Source organism: Harpegnathos saltator, unplaced genomic scaffold (assembly GCF_003227715.2).
Source record: "Harpegnathos saltator strain DR-91 unplaced genomic scaffold, Hsal_v8.6 scaffold357, whole genome shotgun sequence".
NCBI lineage: Eukaryota > Metazoa > Arthropoda > Insecta > Hymenoptera > Formicidae > Harpegnathos > Harpegnathos saltator.
In genome coordinates, this window is record NW_020230158.1 from 24,114 (window position 1) to 43,070 (window position 18,957).

At 35.1% G+C, this 18,957-nt stretch overlaps 1 protein-coding gene across 1 annotated transcript in view; it reads right to left on the reverse strand.

Annotated features, from left to right (window-relative positions):
* LOC105180582 (dual oxidase) overlaps nucleotides 1-18,957 on the reverse strand; it is a 54,017-nt gene that overhangs the window by 13,513 nt on the left and 21,547 nt on the right. Inside the window, exons 2-4 of the mRNA XM_025300329.1 lie at nucleotides 13,292-13,479; nucleotides 12,938-13,142; nucleotides 12,524-12,690 (exon numbers count right to left, since the gene is read on the reverse strand). Of these exons, the coding sequence (XP_025156114.1) occupies nucleotides 12,524-12,690; nucleotides 12,938-13,142; nucleotides 13,292-13,453 (534 nt within the window). The 5' untranslated portion in view covers nucleotides 13,454-13,479. The remainder of the gene's footprint in view (nucleotides 1-12,523; nucleotides 12,691-12,937; nucleotides 13,143-13,291; nucleotides 13,480-18,957) is intronic.

The following is an 18,957-nucleotide window of genomic DNA, read 5'->3' on the forward strand; positions in this document are numbered from 1 at the left end:
CAATAGCTCTTTTAAGGTTCGATCAGTAATAAGAACGTATTCTAGAGCCTTTTTCGTTGTATTAGATGTTATTTTAGATGTTTTAAAATAACTAGGCTTACTTTTTTTTAAAGAAGCTTATTGTTTTAGTGGTCCGGTTTTGTAATGTCTTTAGATTCTTGCAAATTACTTCTTCTTCCATATTCTTGGTATATCACAAACGATATATTTCATCTTCTTACTTCTCTGAAATTGGGAGTGAAAATTTTGGTAAAAATGCCAAATAAAAGACCCTATGCTCCTATGACAATGACCTTGACATATGTTGTCAAGGACACTTTTCTGAGTAACGTGCAAAAAATTTTAGCCGTCACTCGTTGTTTGTTAAAAAGTTATTACTAAAAATTTTCATAAAAGCATAAGTTGGAAATGCGTTTAACACGGCATGCTACTCGCGCCCCCCCGCCCCTACCCAATTCCCCGCCCTCCCCCGCCCTTCCCCCCTGTGTTAAATGCACTTGTACCTTATCTTTATAAGACTTTATCTTTATGAGACTTTATCTTTATGGGACTTTATCTTTATGGGAAAAAGTTAAAAATGAATATAAGGTTAGATTAAGTTATGTTACATTGTTGCACGAATTTTTTATCAGAATTAAATAATTTTATTCAAACATTTAATGTATCTGTATATATTGGGAAAAAGTTCGTGACGTTTTTCCCGATAGATGGCGTCAATTGTAAGTAACTCAGGAAACACAGATCGCAGCGACACCACTAAGCGCTCTTTGGAAAGGTGACACTTCGCGCGTTACTTTGAGTGTATAAACATCGAAATTGGTGCAATGGTTGGAAAGTTGTTTGCGTTTGAAAATGGAGAAAAGTAATGAAAAATTGCGCTATATTTTGCAATATTATTACGACAAAGGGAAGAACGCTGCGCAGGCTTGTGAAAAAATTTGTGCTGTATACGGTGAAGGTACTTTATCAAAATCTGCTGCGCGAAAATGGTTCGCTCGCTTTCGTTCTGGTAATTTTGATGTGAAAGATGAGTCATGCTCTGGTCGTCCAATCACTGAAAAAGCTGATGAAATTCTTGAGAAAGTCCAGCAAGATAAGCATATCAGCAGTGTCGATATTGGTATGAAGCTAGGTATTGATCACAAAACTGTTTTGAACCATTTACACAAAGCTGGCTACAAAAAGAAGCTCGATGTATGGGTTCCTCATGAGTTGAACGCGAAAAACATGATAGCCCGAATTAACATCTGCGATGCGCTGCTGAAACGCAATGAAATCGAGCCATTTTTGAAACGTGTCATAACCGGTGATGAAAAATGGATCACGTACGACAATCGGAAGCGTAAAAGATCGTGGATAAGGGATGGTGAGCCATCACAAGCGTTCGCGAAGCCAGGATTGACGTCGAAAAAGGTGATGCTGTGTGTGCGGTGGGACTGGAAGGGAATCGTTCACCATGAGCTACTTCCAGTTGGTCAGACGATTGATTCTCAACCCTACTGTGGACAACTAGAGAGATTACGCCAGGCAATTGAAAGAAGACGGCCCGAATTGAATAATAGGGAAGGTGTTGTCTTCCATTATGACAACGCCCGATCACACACTTCTTTTATGACCCCTCAAAAATTGCGAGAGCTTGGTTGGGAAATTTTGATGCATCTACCATATAGTCCAGACATAGCACCCTCTGACTATCACTTGTTGCGATCTCTGCAGAACTCTCTCAATGGAATTAAGCTGGTTTCAAAAGAAGCCTGTGAAAACCACTTGATTCAGTTTTTCAACCAGAAACCACAGAAGTTCTTCACCGATGGCATCATGGCTCTATCCGAAAAATGACGAAACATTGTCAATAACAATGGAGCATATTTGGTTTAAATAAATACATTTTCACACTATAAGAAAACTAGTTGAATTTTACTAAAAAACGCCACGAACTTTTCCCAGACCCAATATGTATAATGTAATGTATATGAAAATACAATTTTCTGCATTCATTCAATAATTTCAATTCGTTTTTACACTTAGGACACAATATTCTACTGCGAACAACTTTCTTTTTACATAAGTAATTTCACATGGAGTCAAAATTGCATGTAATATTAATAAACTTGTAAAAACGCATTTTGGAAGTATTTGTACAATGCTCACATACAATGCTCACTGTATGAAGACATTCCAGTAACTGAACGAGCTATATTACCCAAATGCTAAGAACAACAGCGACAACCTCTAGACGTTTCAAAACAAATATTTACGAATTCGTTTAAAACACGAACAGGAACAGGTCGAACTACAATATAACGTAATTTAATTTAACTTTATTTCCATTTGCAACTTTTTCTCATAGAGATAAAATAGTAAGTTGCAAGTGCGTTTAGCACAGAGGGGAGGGATGGGGGAGGGTGGGGGAGGGCGGGGGACGGGGAAGGAGCGGGGGGACGCGTAGCGCCGTGCTAAACGCACTTGCAACTTACATATAAACCAAACTTCTTTTGCTAATAACTTTTTAACAAACAACGAGCGACGGGTAAAATCTTTTGCACGTTACTCAGGAAGGTGTCCTTGACAACATATGTCAAGGTCAAGGTCATAGGAACGGGGTCCTCTATTCGGCATTTTTACTAAAATTTTAATGATAAGTTCCGCAAATGTATCAAGTTTTTCTTCCTCAGTTCTTGCCCAATTCCTATTTTGTTTCATAGTGGGATTCTTGTTTTATAATGACAGAGAAGTTTGTTGCGATTACTATAGTTTTTTAGTGGTCTTCCATAGTGTATAATCAGATGTTAGAAAGAATGTTTCAAATAACATAATCAGATGTTAGGAAAACTTAGGTAGATACATTTGTATGCTTACAAATTTTTCCTCATTGAGCAATTTTTTTTATTCCTTAATAGATTTATTTAATTTGTTTTTTGATTCTGGAGATTTATAGTGTTGCTATTGTTTTCTTAATCTGCATTTTTCTTTTGGTTTGTCTTTTATGTTGTAAATATTGGAATATGACACTCTATAGTATCTTCTGACGGAGTTGAATGCCATACTGCTTGTTGGATACTAGAATTAAAATACTCTATTGCTTGTATTATGTCGTTTCGGTTTTTTAGTGATATTTGTATGTTTAATGTAGTTTTAACTTGTTCACGAAAGAGATGCCAATTTGTCTTTTCATCATGTTTAATATCATGTGGGGTGCATTTTTTAAACTACTTTATTACTTACATTAATTATCAGGAGAATGATCAGGAGATAATCCTAAGCATTTAATTACAAAGTATGATTTAGTTATTCCTTTGATAACTCCAAAATCAATTATGTCTGGTACCTTCCTTCATCTGTTGGTCAATACATTAGCTTTGTGATATAATTTCAATTGTTTGTTAATGATAATTTTGTAGAGTGCTTTAGGATTTATTAGTCTAGAGTACTGATGTACTTGTGTTATAATCTCTAACAGATATACGCGAGTAGTTTGATCAATTTCAAGCCTGAATATGAAGATCACGTTACTGGTCGGAAACTGTTGTAAAGTGTGAAAGCTACGTCTTTTTGATAATTGCTTTCAAATGTTCAGCCATATGTGACGATTAGTTTTGTTTTAACAGTTCCCAAGTCAGTTGTAGTACATGTGTCAGTATATTTTTCAACAATGAAGAAATTGAATATTGTTCTGTGACAAAATATTTAAATCTAAGAGGGGAAACTCAAAACGGAAACTGAAACGGAAATCAAAACCGAGTTGGATTCTGTTTACGATGACTCTGCTACTTCGTTTTCAACGGTGAAAATTTGGGTAGTCGAGTTTAAACGTGGTTATACAAGTGTGTTTGACGACGAACGCCCAGGTCGCCCAAAAACTGCAGCGATTAAGAAAATGATCGACAAAGTGCATCAAATTATACTGGATGATACTAAAGACTAAAGGTCAGAGAGATAGTAGACGCCGCAGGCATTTTCTGAACGTGTGTTCAAAATATTATATGAAGATTTGAATAGATTGAAGAAAGCTGACTGCGCGATGGGTACCACGTTTGTTGACATTGAACCAAAAATGCATTCAACACAAAGGAGGAAAATTTTAAAGAAGTGTTTGAACCAGATGAAGCGAGATACAAATGACTTTTTGTGTCGACTCGTGACTGCTGATGAAAGATGGATTCACCTCCACACATCTAAAAGCAAAGTACAGTCAAAACAGTAGAACCAGGCAAACCTGCTCCTAAGAAAGCGAAGATATTTCCATTCGGCTGGAAAAGTTATGGCGACTATTTTTTGAGATAGCCATGACATATTGCTCATTAATTATCTTCAGTAAGGAAAAACTATTACTGGCACATATTATGCATCATTATTATAACGTTTGAAGGAAGAAATCATAAAAAACGACCGTGTTTGAAAAAAAGATGCTTTTTCATGCTAAGGCAACGTACTTATATATTTACAATCGTCATGGCAAACTACATGAATTATATTACAAATTGGTCCCCCTCCCCCCACTCGTCTAATCCAGCCCCCTGTGATTTTTATTTCTGTATATGAAAAAATGGTTGGGAAGGAAAAACTCACGATCAATATATGAAGAATGATTTCTGCTAAAAACGAATATTTTGCAGGGCTTGATCCAATCTACTTTGCTGACGGAGTGAGAGATATGACGAAATAAATTTCTTTATTATATTCTTCAACTCAAAAATATCGTTTGTCTGCTGTGTTTGCATTATGTTTAGAATTTGTATAATGTTATGTTCAACATCGTTTCGTCATGGTTGAGCAATTACTGCTTGAGTATAAGAATGTTAAATTTGTATGAGTTGTTAAATTTGTTTTGAGTTGCGCTTTAATAACTTCCTAAGGTTTAATTTCTTTTTTCTAAGAGCTAGAAATATGTTTGTAATTTTTTAAACATCCCTTGTAATTAAGCGGATGATTGCCTTCACATAGGACACATAACACATTAACATCATTCGATTTTGTTTTTTAATATTTTGCGGTTGCGTAGATTCTTCCATACTTCACGCATCTTGCTTTACGGAAACAAAAGTTCTTTGTATGTCTATATCATTGGCATATTTTGCATATTTAAAACATTGTAGTATTAGTGTGGTTTTGCGTAAGGTTGTTCAAATTTTATTTTGTATTATAATAAAATATTTATATTATATTTTGCCTTATTGTTGACTACTAGTTTTAATTCTACGGAAAACATAGAGGTTTTTGCGTTTCTTTGCTGCATATTCTATATATTTATAATTGTGCGATATTTATTATTGATTTCTTGCTTTAGTTTCTCTAGGTTTCTTTAGGTTGGTAAAGGGATGTATATTTTTTAGAATAACTCTAAAATCTTTTTCATGTTTTAATTTATATTTATGGAGCTCTGTTTTTTACCCATAGTTCTTTAACTATTATCGTGTATTTTTCTGAAATTTTAGGTTGGATTTTTACTTGGATTATTTATTTATTATTTATCTTATATTATTATTTAATCTTATGTTTATTTCTGGCAATATTTTCTAATAGAGTCGTAAATGATGTAACGTTTGCTATTTTAGCTGTACAAATAGGTGATTTTGCTTCTTAGTCCCTAGTTCAGGTATTTATTCTCTTTATCAAGTGTGTATTTCCTTATTTTGCATTTCTCAATCTAGTTTTTCATATATATTTTGTAACGTTATTGGAATATCAAGCCAATGTGTTTTAGGACTTGGGTATTTCTGTTCCTTAACTTGGATAGCTTCGAAGCTGTTGCAAGATCTTTTTTTGAATATTACCTCTTTCCAATTGTCGTCTAGATCTTGCCCATCCGTACACTCTTTATCAAGCCCATAATTTTGTGAGATATTTCATGCAAAGTTAGATTTGGTTCTACCTTGGAAGAATTCTTTTGACAAAGTTTGCTAAAGTAAAATCTTATTGCTACTCTGTTTCTTTTATTGAATATTTGGGTTGACACTATCCTCTATTTGTATTATCTTCTTTATTTAATAATTTTGGCTCCCATAGCATTTTTTCTAGATCAATTCTTATCAAACAACAGTTAGCCTCCTTCAGAATTCATGAGGTCTATTTCCGTGCAGGATGGATTTTCCAGGCTGCTACTTGGTCTGCTATCTGAGATAATTTTATCCGTATTTGTTTTCTTCATTGCTTGATTGTTGCTGATTTTGATTTCGCGCATTTCCCCAGTGCCCTTCGGCAAGCCGATGAGCATTTCCCAATCTGCCATTTGAAGAGGAGTTCGATTAGGGTTCAGCAACCCCTCATGAGAACCTTGATTTGACTTCTAACTTTGATCCCTAAGTCAGGTTTAAGTTCGTCACTAAATGCCCAATTCTAAACCCTAAAACTTTTCTATTTAATATTTTTTTCCATAAACATCCCTTTAACTTAAGTCGAAGTATTTATTTTTTTGGTATACCTTATATACATACAGAGTGATTTAGAACAACTTTCTGTCCTTGAAATGACATGTTCTTGAACGAATTCTGAAACGATTTGTTTTCTTGCAAAATGTTATTCGAAGCTTAGTTTTTAAGTTATGAAGATAAATATTAAATTGGCAACTAATTGTAAGTAATTGCGGATTTTACTGATAGATGGCGTTAGTTGAATTTTTAGTTATATTTATGTATTCGAAATGTCAAACCCATATTGTTGTTTGATAGTTAGTTCAATTGGTATTGGTTGATAGTTATTTCAATTGGTATTCAAGAAAAAAATTATATCAATCGGTTGTTTAGTTTTTGTTTGGCGTCGGTTGAAAAATGGAAAAGCAAAACGAGTATCCTTAGGAAAAATTACTTTAAGGAGAGCACTCTATGTAAACGCCAAAGAAAACACGTTTCTTTGTGAATTTTCCGTAACGAAACTATTTATTATATGAAATGAAATTATATGAGATGAAAATGAAATTTGATACACATATTATTACATATTTCAACAATATATATAAATTTTTTTTACTTCTTCGGTAGCACAGATTAGTTTATGCAGGTCTAGTAAGCAGTGGCCTCGATGTTGACACGACTCATTGGCGGAAAAAATAGCGCCTGCTGTAAGTGTCTGAAACAAAAAATTTAAAAAACATATTATTTATATCAAAATACACTGACTGTACCTACTTTTGATAAATAAATTATTGTTTTTACAAAGTTACAAACTTTTTAAAAAAATATACGACTTTTTACATCTTAATTTTGCAATAACAATTTTTATATTTGACAGGTTGTTATTTATGTAGGTACAGTCGGTTAAAAACATATTCAGAATATGTGTGAGTGGAAAAACTGAAATTGACCGTCTAGTTTTTAAATTATTTGTATCGCCAGTTCAAAAAACGTAGTTTTGAGGAAAACGCGTTTAAAGTTTTTGTTAAAGAAAAATCTAACTTTTTCAACACTTACTACTTGTGGTCAATCGGCTTTGCCAGGGCCATACAATAAACCTCCTGCCTTCTCGAACAGCTTCTGCTGTTCAGCCTGCTCCATTTTACGAATCGTCCGAACCTCTTCGCTGCTGTCAAGGGTGGCTCGCTCCTTGCGCGGCGTCGTACGAGTCATCATATTGCTTCGCTTGTTAACCAATTACGAGTTGTAGCATATCCATTATTTTTAAAATTGCGAAGTATCTTTCGTTAAATACGCCAGCAGCAATGAGTGCAGAGATTTTAATAGTTTTAATGCCGCAATGTAGATGCTTTGGAGCCAAACGCCAAATCGTTGAATTAAAGCTTTCATTCGCGTTTTGCATGTGACCGCCTAAACATCTTTGTAGTAAGTCTTTATTTGACAAATCTTGATAAATAGGTAAAAGATGCTTCTACAAATCTGCATGCAGTGACGTAGGATGGTTATATTTGTTCTGTAACTTGAGCGACCTGCCACTGACACCAGTCGGCTCCTGTTGGACAGTACTCGTGCATAGGCTTATCATCTGTTGAACACAAATGTTTATATGTCGACAAAATAATCTTCTCCATATCATCAACAGACTCAGTATTACGTCGTATTGGTAAGCCGTAATATGTCGTCAGCTTTTTTATTAAGGTTTTTTTATCTGTGAGTTTTCCTTTGCCTCCGAGTTTTTCTTTTTTCTTTAAATTGCGAAGCCGCGAATCCATTCCTTTTTGTACATGACTAATGCATTCACTTTTCGTTACTAGAAAGTCATCGCCGTATGGGTTCATGTTTAACCGTTTGAGTCCCAAGCAGCGCGATCGCGCTGTTCAGATTTTATGTCGAGAAAACCCAGTACATTTCGATCATTGTGGACAACTGACGGTGCGTTACCGATTGTCGAAGTCGCGCGCTCAGATTTACTGAAGCAAGTATATCACACCGATCCTTTTAATGTAAATAGTACATTTTATAATAGGTAGAATAATACTATAATAATGCAATAATACATTACAAAATAAAAATTTTTATTTCATTGTTATCTTCTCAATAATTTTTATCGAACAAAACTTGAAATATTTATAAATTTACAGTACGCATATGTAATAATACAGATGTATTTTATAAAATAACGAATTACAAATTAACAATATTTTTGTGTTATGAACAAATAATTTAAATGGAGAGTAACAATTATAATTTGTAACATCGGTGTTTATCAAAACATGTTGGATGGATTCCTTTTGCTTCGTTGCTCCGTTGTTTCGTCTAATCATTTTGAAACACACAATTATTAACAATGAGAAACACTTACGCAAGAATACGTTCGATCGCTTTGCAAACTACAATAAATGTGACAGAGCGATGAGAAAAAGACGAGAATCGCGTTACCTAACAAATACAAGAAGCGGTATTGGTCCGATTGGGATTCATCGATGTAAAATAAACAAAGCGCTATCGCGCTGCTTGGGTCTTTTCATACTCATTTATAGAAAGCGCGGTTGCGCTGTTTGGGATTCTTCGACAGTGTTTTTTCAATACCCCCTGGGACTCAAACGGTTAATATAGCAGTGAATGTCTTGGAGTCTCCGTCGTCGATGTAATTGCAATATCGTACACCGAAAAGTTCTTCAGATCTACCAAACATCTCCAGCATGGCGTCCACCTACATTTTTCCAGACGATCCTTTGTGATTAGCACTACACTCATCTTCGTGCTGTTCTTTCCACAACAGATATTCTTCCATATTTTTTTTATTTTTCCATGCTGTGCAACTCTGACAATACGCTCCTTTCACCACTAAATCAATTACTTTGTCACTGTAGTACGCGATGAGAGTCGTCACTCCGTCTAAAGAAGAAAAGTCTCGTTTTTTCCATGAACCGTCAGCAGACACCTTTAAATTGTTTAATAATCTTTCATGTTTTTCATTTTCAGCTTACTCTTCTTGCACTTTTTTCTTAGTTGAAGAAAAACTACTTTTGACGCGTAGTAAATGTGCTGTAAAATCGCATAATATGTCTCACTGCTCATTCTTTTTCCTAAGTCCATTAAACTGCAAATCAAATTTATTCCCTCTCTTCCGATTCCTAATAGTCTCATTACAAAAGTAATTCTGCGATTCACTTCAAAACTATTATAGTATAAAAGGACTCGAATTTATTATTCGTCGACTGCACCGACACGAAAGAATAATTTTAAATCTAAGCCTTCTATAGTCAGATTCAGCAAAAGTCACATTTTGATTACACGTTTTGCACTTCAAGAAATCCGTAAGTGCACCAAAAACATAAATGAACTCAATTATTCTGTAACAGTGCGTTAGAGAAATGACAATTTCGTTCGATTGAGCAGTACTTAATTTTCTTGCATTATAACTTTCACTCACCGATTTACCATCTCGTTTACTAAACTGATTGCCTCTAAATCTGCGTTTAGAAGGCTTCGCATAACGAACAAAAGCCTCTTTACTTCCTTTGCAAATCATTTTAAAATCGAACAGATACACGAACGGAGCACAAAACTACTTCACGAGTTGCAATACAAATGACGACTGAATATGCTACGCACTACGAAACAGTGCGGTAGGAATGCGAAACAAATGCGATAATTTGCTTGTAAAAACAACACGCAGATACATTTGAGAAGTAAATATCTGCTCGCACACCCGTTGTAAACCTGTATTGTTACGAAGGATCGAGCGAAATTGACTGCGCGCCCCTGCTACGCACGCGCCGAGCAGTTACCTGCGCCGCTCCACCCAACGCGCGCTGCATTTACTCGACTATAGACGCATTTCTAAGCCGAGTTTCGGTCTGAAACTTTGGCAACACATTTTCTGCATCAAATACTGTCGACTTTTGTAGAAAAAAAATCGATTTTTTTGACCAATTACATAGAGTGCTCCCCTTGAGATGTTCAAATTAACTTTACTTATAGTTACCTAAAGTTACTTATAGTTAATTATAAATTACTTACAGTTAACTATAAGTAATTTTAAATTAATTTAAAAATATAAAATAATTTTTCTTAAGGGCGTTTTCATCATATTTTGTTTTTTACTTCCGCAAAGGAAAAAACGCATCGTAAGCTCAAAAAAATTTATGTGCTATGCATGGTGACGAAACCTTAAAAGAACAGCAGTGTCAAAATTAATTTGCTAAATTTCATTTTGATGATTTTTCACTCAAAGATGAACAACGCGCTAGTCGTCCAAGTGAAATTGATAACGACTGAATCAAAGCAATAATCGATGCGGATCGTCATAGCATAACACATGAGATTGCAGAGAAGCTCAATGTATCACATATATGCATTGAAAAGTGTTTAAAACAACTTGGCTACGTAAAAAACTCGATTTATGAGTTCCTCATGAACTTAAAGAAATTCACTTAACACAACGCATTGCCATTTGCGATTTGCTTATGAAACGTAACGAAAATGATTCATTTTTGAAACGATTGATATCTGGCAATGAAAAATGGGTTGTTTACAACAATGTCAATCGAAAAAAATCGCGGAGCAAGCAAGATGAACCAGTGCAAACAACATCCAAAGTTGATATTCATTAAAGAAAGCAATATTATCAGTTTACAAAGTGAGATTACAAAGGAATTGTCTACTTAGAAATTTTACTATGCAACCAAATGATTAATTCAGATATATATATTCAACAACTAACCAAACTGAACAATACAATTCAAAAAAAGTGTTGAGCAGAATTGGCAAATCAAAAATGTATTGTGTTCCACCATGACAATGCAAGGCCACACACATCTTTGGTCATTCGGCAAAAATTATTGGAGCTCAGTTGAGTGTTGCCATATCTACCATATAGTCTTGACCTTGCATCATCAGATTATTATTTATCATCATATTATTTATTTCGTTCTTTGCAAAACTTTTTGAATGATAAAAATTTCAATAATAATGTCAAATCGCATTTGGTTCAATTTTTTGCCGATAGAAACTAGAAGTTTTATGAACGTGAAATTATGATGCTACTTGAAAAATGGCAAAAAGTCATTGATAAAAATGGATATTACTGCATAAAGTTATTTCGTTCTATGAAAAAATTGTCTTTTATTTTTTTAAAAATATCCGCATTTATTTAATTGCCAAACTAATATAATTGCATTACAAAATGTAACAGTTAACGCCAATGTTATTCGACATAAATGAATTAATGTGATCGTCAAATAGCAAGGATTAATACGATCGTAATAGTGAATGAAGCGTTTCAAATTAATTATTATATTAAATTAATTATATTAATATAAATTAAGTTAATCGTAATTAAATTAAAATTAGATGTTTTAATATTTGAAGATAAAATATTTAATTACACGAGCATTTCCAAAGTGAAAAATAAGCTTTGAAAATACAAACGAGAAAAATGGAAAATAAAAATGAGAAAGAATCTTAATTATAATTTGAAAAGCATAAAATATTCTTACTTTTAATAAAAACCGATGAATTTATATTTCTTTGTAAAGATTATTTGTTTTAAGAATGACAGCACTTGTTAGTGCGCATTCGTTCCCGTAATATTAAAAAGAATTTTATTTTCAATTTTACAATCAATTTGATCGTTAATTGTGAACTTTTCTTTCTCCATTCCTTCATGATAGCAAAATTAAAAAGAACAGAGGTTGACATTTTGTCAATCGCAATCTCTATCAGGTACAGCTTTTAATTTTATGATAGCGCTCTTGTCAAACATTTTGAAAAAGGAAGTTGTCTTAGGATTCGTTTTAAAATTCGTTCAAGAACGTCATTTCAAGGACAGAAAGTTGTTCTGAATCACCTTGTACACACACATACACACACACACATATACACACTCGATATTAATTATTGCTAAAAGACAATCGTGCGATTAGCCATTTTTTATATAATCACGCCGTCTCAACCCACTACACATGCTTCATCAATTTTTTTTACTAACAACTCAAAATTTTATTTAATTGTTTAAAAATAGAAAACTTCTATTTTCAGTTTAAGTTATTCAGTTCTCTATTCTAGTTGCATACGTATAATTGTAGAAATTTCAATACCCAATAGATATGTATGCTAGCTATATATATATTGGGAAGAAAACTAGAAATAATATATATCGTTCACACCTGTATCGTTCCAATGACTATTCGACGAGCCTTCTGAAAAATTTCTTCGTCAGACATATTGGGATGTTGTCTTTGTATGCGAGCGGCTATGACGTTATGGTATCGATAAAATAAAATTCCCAATGATAATAACGGTGGATGCTGATTCGTTCTTGGATCGCCGAGAACTGCGTCATATAATTAATTGTTAGATACTTTCACAAAAGTCAAGAAATAAATTACAGGGAATGCTAAAACGAAAGATATAGAATGCGAGTACAAATAAGCATAATTAAGTTTGGTGCAGAAATTATAACGTGATATAGTAGAGTAACCATTGATGATAATATCCAAAATTATTAAATTTCAAATAATTACTATAGCGATTTTTAATTTTCAAATAAATTTACGTATACAAATACATTATTTACTTACGATATAGCCGCTCTGGACTAAGCATTCGCATTACATGCGGAACCGCGTGATTGAAGAGAGGCGCACGCATAGTGTTCCTCACAGGAAATTGTCTTATCTGTTCCATGAGAAGACTGCCGTTTTTAAAAGTACGCATTGTATTCGCCCATGCCTCACTACTCGAATAGACGAAACTACCGTCGATCCAGCTCGTTACTTTATTTATCTGCAATCTCAGATATACAAAGCTATTTTTCACGACTTTGTTGTTTTCAGAGTCTTGGCGTAGTTTAATAATATATTAGCGTCTTGGAGAATGCGATTTAATTATCAAAATTGAAAGCAGATTCACAGTTCGAAAAAATTGCGAATTACCTGCTCCCGAGGACTGTTAGGACTGCGCCCGGTTTGACGATCGTAATCCGCTCGAAGGAATGGAATGTATTTATTACCTTGGCACTCCTTGTCGAAAACCGGGTCACATTTGTCCACGTCGATTCGATGAAATTCTATGGGGCAACCATTTTCGCTAGCCATGATTATCTCTGACGTGATCAACTGTCCTAAAGAAATACATAGTTTGACAAAAATGACATTTTTCGAAAAATGAGAATAATCATTTCCTATAATTGTTTCAATGGTAAATAGTTTGATTTCTAAATTACTTCATTATATCACAATTTCGAGAAATTTGCCGATAAAATTGCAAACAAAGACTATTTTCACATATTTTGACATATTATAACGAGATGTAATATGCTAGAGAAGTTTTATTGCAATGAAAATTAAATGTTTTGTTAGGACTTTCAGTCTTTAAAACGAATTTTTACATCGATTATGATTAATAAGATATTTATACTTAAATATGTCAAAAATGTTTGATTCAAAATGAGCGATTCCATATATTAGACATTTTTTTAAGTTACAACATCAGCCATATTTAATCCATCATTTTAAATCGATTAATTTCCAATAAGCAAGAAACATTAAATCTACATTTTTAAATGTTGAAATTATATGTAATTTTTTATCGTTTCTGCGTAATATTTTATAAATATTACATAGGCATTATATAATATTAGGTGTACAAATGAATAATCCAATTTTTTTAGCTACATTCAAGGTTTATTTTAAAAGAAAGTAAATTAAATTGTTCAATCAAAGTATTCGCCATTGCTTTCTATAACTTTAAGCCATCTTTCAGGCAGCTGATGAATTCCATCTCGGAAAAATGTTACGTCTTTGGACACGATAAAGTCGTCAAGCCATTTTCGGATCTCATCCACTGATTGGAAGTGCATATCGGACAAGGCATGTTGCATCGACCGGAACAAGTGATAATCGGATGGAGCAATGTATGGTGAATACGTCGGGTACTGCAAGACATCCCAGCCAAGACTCATTAGTGTCTTTTGTATTGGAAGCAATGTGTGGCCTGGCGTTGTCATGCAACAATTTCATTGGACGTTCCCCTTTGCCAGTATACGGGCGTTTTCGTTCCAATTCTTGACTCAAGCAGATTAATTGACGTTGGTAGCAGTCCGCAGTAACTGTGGAGGCCGGCATACATAGACAGCAGGTCTTAAAGGATAGCAACCTTTGACTTTGAGAGACCACCATCTTGTACCACTAGGTACAAGTAACAATGCCTCTCTCTGTAGTCGCCGTGCGCTCGAGATAGCACTAGAGATGTCGCTTCCGAACGACATCTCTCAACGTTAACTAGGGAGAGGAGAGTGTCGTGAGCGTGAAGCGTCAGGTAGCTCAATGGTTTAGAGCAGTTGCCCGGCAAGCGAAAGACCCGGGTTCTCAATTCCTGGTCTAGCGACTACCGCGCTCTCGATATTTTTCTCTCTTCGGAACGAAAATAAGATGCAGGTCCCGAACGCACGGCATCCCGTCGCCATCTAGTACGCCGCCCTCCTTCTTTCATGGTTGTTTAACCCGGTTCCAACAACTCACAATAAAGCACGTCTTTGATATCCCACCAAATGCAGAAAAGAACCTTCTTTCCGAAGCGATTGGGTTTTGCGACCGATTTTGATGATTCGCCGGGATTTACCCATGACTTTCTGCCTTTCGGATTGTCATAGAGTATCCATTTCTCATCGCCCATAACGATTTTCCACAAGAAATACTTTCGATGCTGCTTATTGAGAAGAGAAAGACACGCTGCCATTCGTTGATTTTTGTTGGTTTCAGTGAGTTCATGCGGAACCCATTTTCCTTCTTTTTGGATCTTTCCCATCTCATGTAGGCGTTTGAAAATCGTTTGCTGCGTTACTCCCAACTGTTCTGCAAGCTCTTTTTGTGTTTGTGCCGAATTCTCAGCGAGTAGTTGTTCCAAATCATCATTATCGCATTTCGGAGGGCCTCCAGGGCGTTGTTTTCCAGGGCGATTAGACTGAAATTACCGCTTTTAAACCGCTTAAACCAAAATGCGTACCATCGTATGATACAACACCTTCGCCGAGAAAGGAACAAATCGATTCGCACGCTCTTGCAGCATTTTTTGCAGCTTGTTGGAATTCGTAAAGAATGCAGTGTCGGATATGCACCTTATCTGTTGCTATTTTCGACTGTACTGACAAGGAGAGGACGCAACCTGTTTCATCGATTTCAACACGAGTCATAGCATACTCGATAGCTATGATGCCGTGTATAAACGCCCTAACATAATATGCGTGAATGCGTCTTTGTTTACGAGTAATTTGCAGTTAAAGTTTGGCTCGCGGAGCCGTGCCACACATAAGGCGCAAGTTACGACATTCTTTCACGAAGCGGCGTGGCTGAGCAGACAGAGGTTCCCGCGCCGCGAACACTTTTGCGCAGACGATGGCGTTCGAGTCCCGCCGACGACTAGTTCGTTTTTTTTTCGTATGTAAAGACATGTAATAAATATTTTTATATTGTTCTTATGTATAATTCCTTTTTTTGTTTCTACGCTATTAATCAAGGCTAATTAGGAGAGTCAGGTCTTTCAAATATGAACACAACTTTTTTTATTATTTACAATAAAATGTTTTTGTTCGTATCAAAACACATACAGACACACACACAAGACAAATATAAGGCACATAAATGAAAGTTACGTATTATAAAATGTGGTCATGCTGTCGCAACTCTGCGGATGGAATGTCGTATAAAAGCATGTAAAACATAATAGTTTTTTGCACCAACTGCACGTAATGAACGCATAATATTTTGCACGAATACACTTTTGACTATGCATAGTTGGTGGAAAATATATTTGATTGACATTGTAAAATACCTCGCGACTGTCAACAAGACTGGACGCATACCACGCATATTGGAGCATAAAATTGAAAACTGGTGCTGATAATAGATACTGTGTGAGCGATTGTATACGAATCGTATCAGCGCAAGTGTTCAAATTTATACTTTCGTCGCCAGTATAAAGAAGGACAGTTCTGTATACGCTTTATAATGATTTTGACCTGTCTATAGAAATAAACATCGCACGGTTGACAAATTGGCGTACATTTTGGTGGTATTATTTGTAGGTTACACGTTGGCCTATTGTTATTATCGCGAAATATTTCGTTATACATATGGATATTCTTTTGTCCTCCCCAAGAATCAACAAGAAATAAAAACTGATGATTACCAACGTACGGCTTGAGAACCAGTTTCAAATATTGCTGGTAGAGAGACGTTGTTAATTTCCCTGATTTGGAGCAGACTGGAACAACATTTTTATATAATCGCAATAACGCATCTACCTCTTTCTGTACCCGGACTCCAAATGTGTCGGAAGTCTCTTGTAAGCAAACGAACACTTTATTTAATAGCTTGCTCGATTGTGTGACAGAATATTGTGCAGTATAAGAGTGAGTCACTTTGTTTAGATCGCCGATATATAATTGTACCAATTTTTCCAGTATGCGTGTACGTGCGTGTAACATTTACGCGATATTCGCAGCCCGTTTGGTCAGAATTTATTATGAAATCCAGGTCGTAATCCAGTGATATACTTCTAATTAATTCTTGAAAGTGTACAGCGGATTCCATCACAGCTTGCGGTGATATTATTTCTCTTTTTGACAAATACCGAACAACTCGACGGTTAGAAATTTTGTATTCACGTACAAATGACGTTAACCATGTGTTCGATGCTACAAAGCGGAAAGCTTTGTCATGTTCTTCGCTTTCTTCTCCTTGTTTGTTATATTGAACGGCTGCAGCCATCGTCCACTGTTGAAGGAGACGTCGTGTAACAAGTTGCCTTTGCTCTCTTGCTTCCGTAAACCGATCATACACATTCCGTTTTATTAATTGCAGCTTATCTCAATAATTTCCACCAGATAAAATGTATTTGCGGAAGTGTGCAACTTCACTGTGATAATACAAATGCTGTTTAAACTTGCTTTGTAACGTACGGAAGCTCCAATTCGGATGTTCGTTTGCGGTCATAACTATTTTAAATTTTACGTCATACGGCACTAGATCCATCGCTGCAACCTTTTGCGGAGGTTCGTAGTCTTCCGTTCTTTGACTCGTATGAGGCTTGTCCGGAGAAGACTCTTCCGTTCTTTGACTCGTATGAGGCTCGTCTGAAGAAGACGATTGAACATCTTCCATGGCGTGAACATCTTCTTCAATCACGTCTTCTCCTTCTGCTATATAATATTCCACCTCATCTGATATTTTATGTTTTCCCAACAGTTTAATTAATTTTTCAAACAATTTTCCGCCAATTAATTTGGAATTTTTTGATAATTTTCTTGGCGCTTCATTATTAATTAAATTAAATTGTATCAGGACATCTGCAAATATGAATTCAATATAATTGATATTGTATACAAGGCCAATAACAATACGTACAAATATATATTTCCATTGCTCACACATTCAATATATTTACCTCGAAGATATTCTATTGCGTCCGTCAACTCTTCTTTCGTAATATCACATTTTGCTAGATTTTGCACATAGCTGATCGTTGCTCCATCTACAAACGTGGTTTCCATTTTTAACACGAGTTTTTCACTGTTCACGTTACGAAGACTGCCCAGAGAATAAAGCGAGCACGTCACGAAACATGAAAATCCCTCTACGAGAAGGGGAAAGGGAAGATGGTTCCTTTTCACTTGTAACGATTCTAACGGCTCTCGGGTTTCTCTCACACAAAATAATCACTGTCTGGCCATTTCTTTCCCATACCATACGAAATATTTATGCAAAATAGATTTACACGAAAAAAACATTTTATTGTAATTAACAAAAAAGTTGTATTCATATTTGAAAGACCTGAGTCTCCTAATTAGCCTTGATTAATAGCGTAGAAACAAAAAAAGGAATTATACATAAGAACAATATAAAAATATTTATTACATGTCTTTACATACGAAAAAAAAAACGAATCAGTCGTCGGCGGGACTCGAATGCCATCGTCGGCGCAAAAGTGTTCGCGGCGCGTGAGCCTCTGTCTGCTCAGCCACGCCGTTTCGTGAAAGAGTGTCGTCACTTGCGCCCTATGTGTGGCACGGCTCCGCGAGCCAAACTTTAACTGCAAATTACTCGTAAACAAAGACGCATTCACGCATATTATGTTAGCGCATTTATACACGGCATCATAGCTATCGAGTGTGCTATGACTCGTGTTGAAATCGATGAAACAGGTTGCGTCATCTCCTTGTGAACCGAATACTTTTGAAGGTTATGTTGGGCCTTTCGCCAAACTATATGTTCTTTTTAATAGCTATATGTCAACATTGCATAATCACAAAAGAGCGGGAAAATCTATTCAATTTAAGATTGATTTCATAACTGCTTAAAATAATTTGGATTATTCATTTGTATACCTAATAATATGGCTTCGGAAACATATTCAAAATATTTTAAAAATATAAATAAGAATATTTTTGTAATGTTACCGCAATACATTTATCCGAAGTAAATATAACATAGCAGAAAATAATTTGTATAAAGAAATAAATCAATTATGTATTTAATTTCATCGTAAATGGTATACAGGGTGTTCCAAAAGTTCCGGTGCGGCCGGGTAACTCTTGAAATAT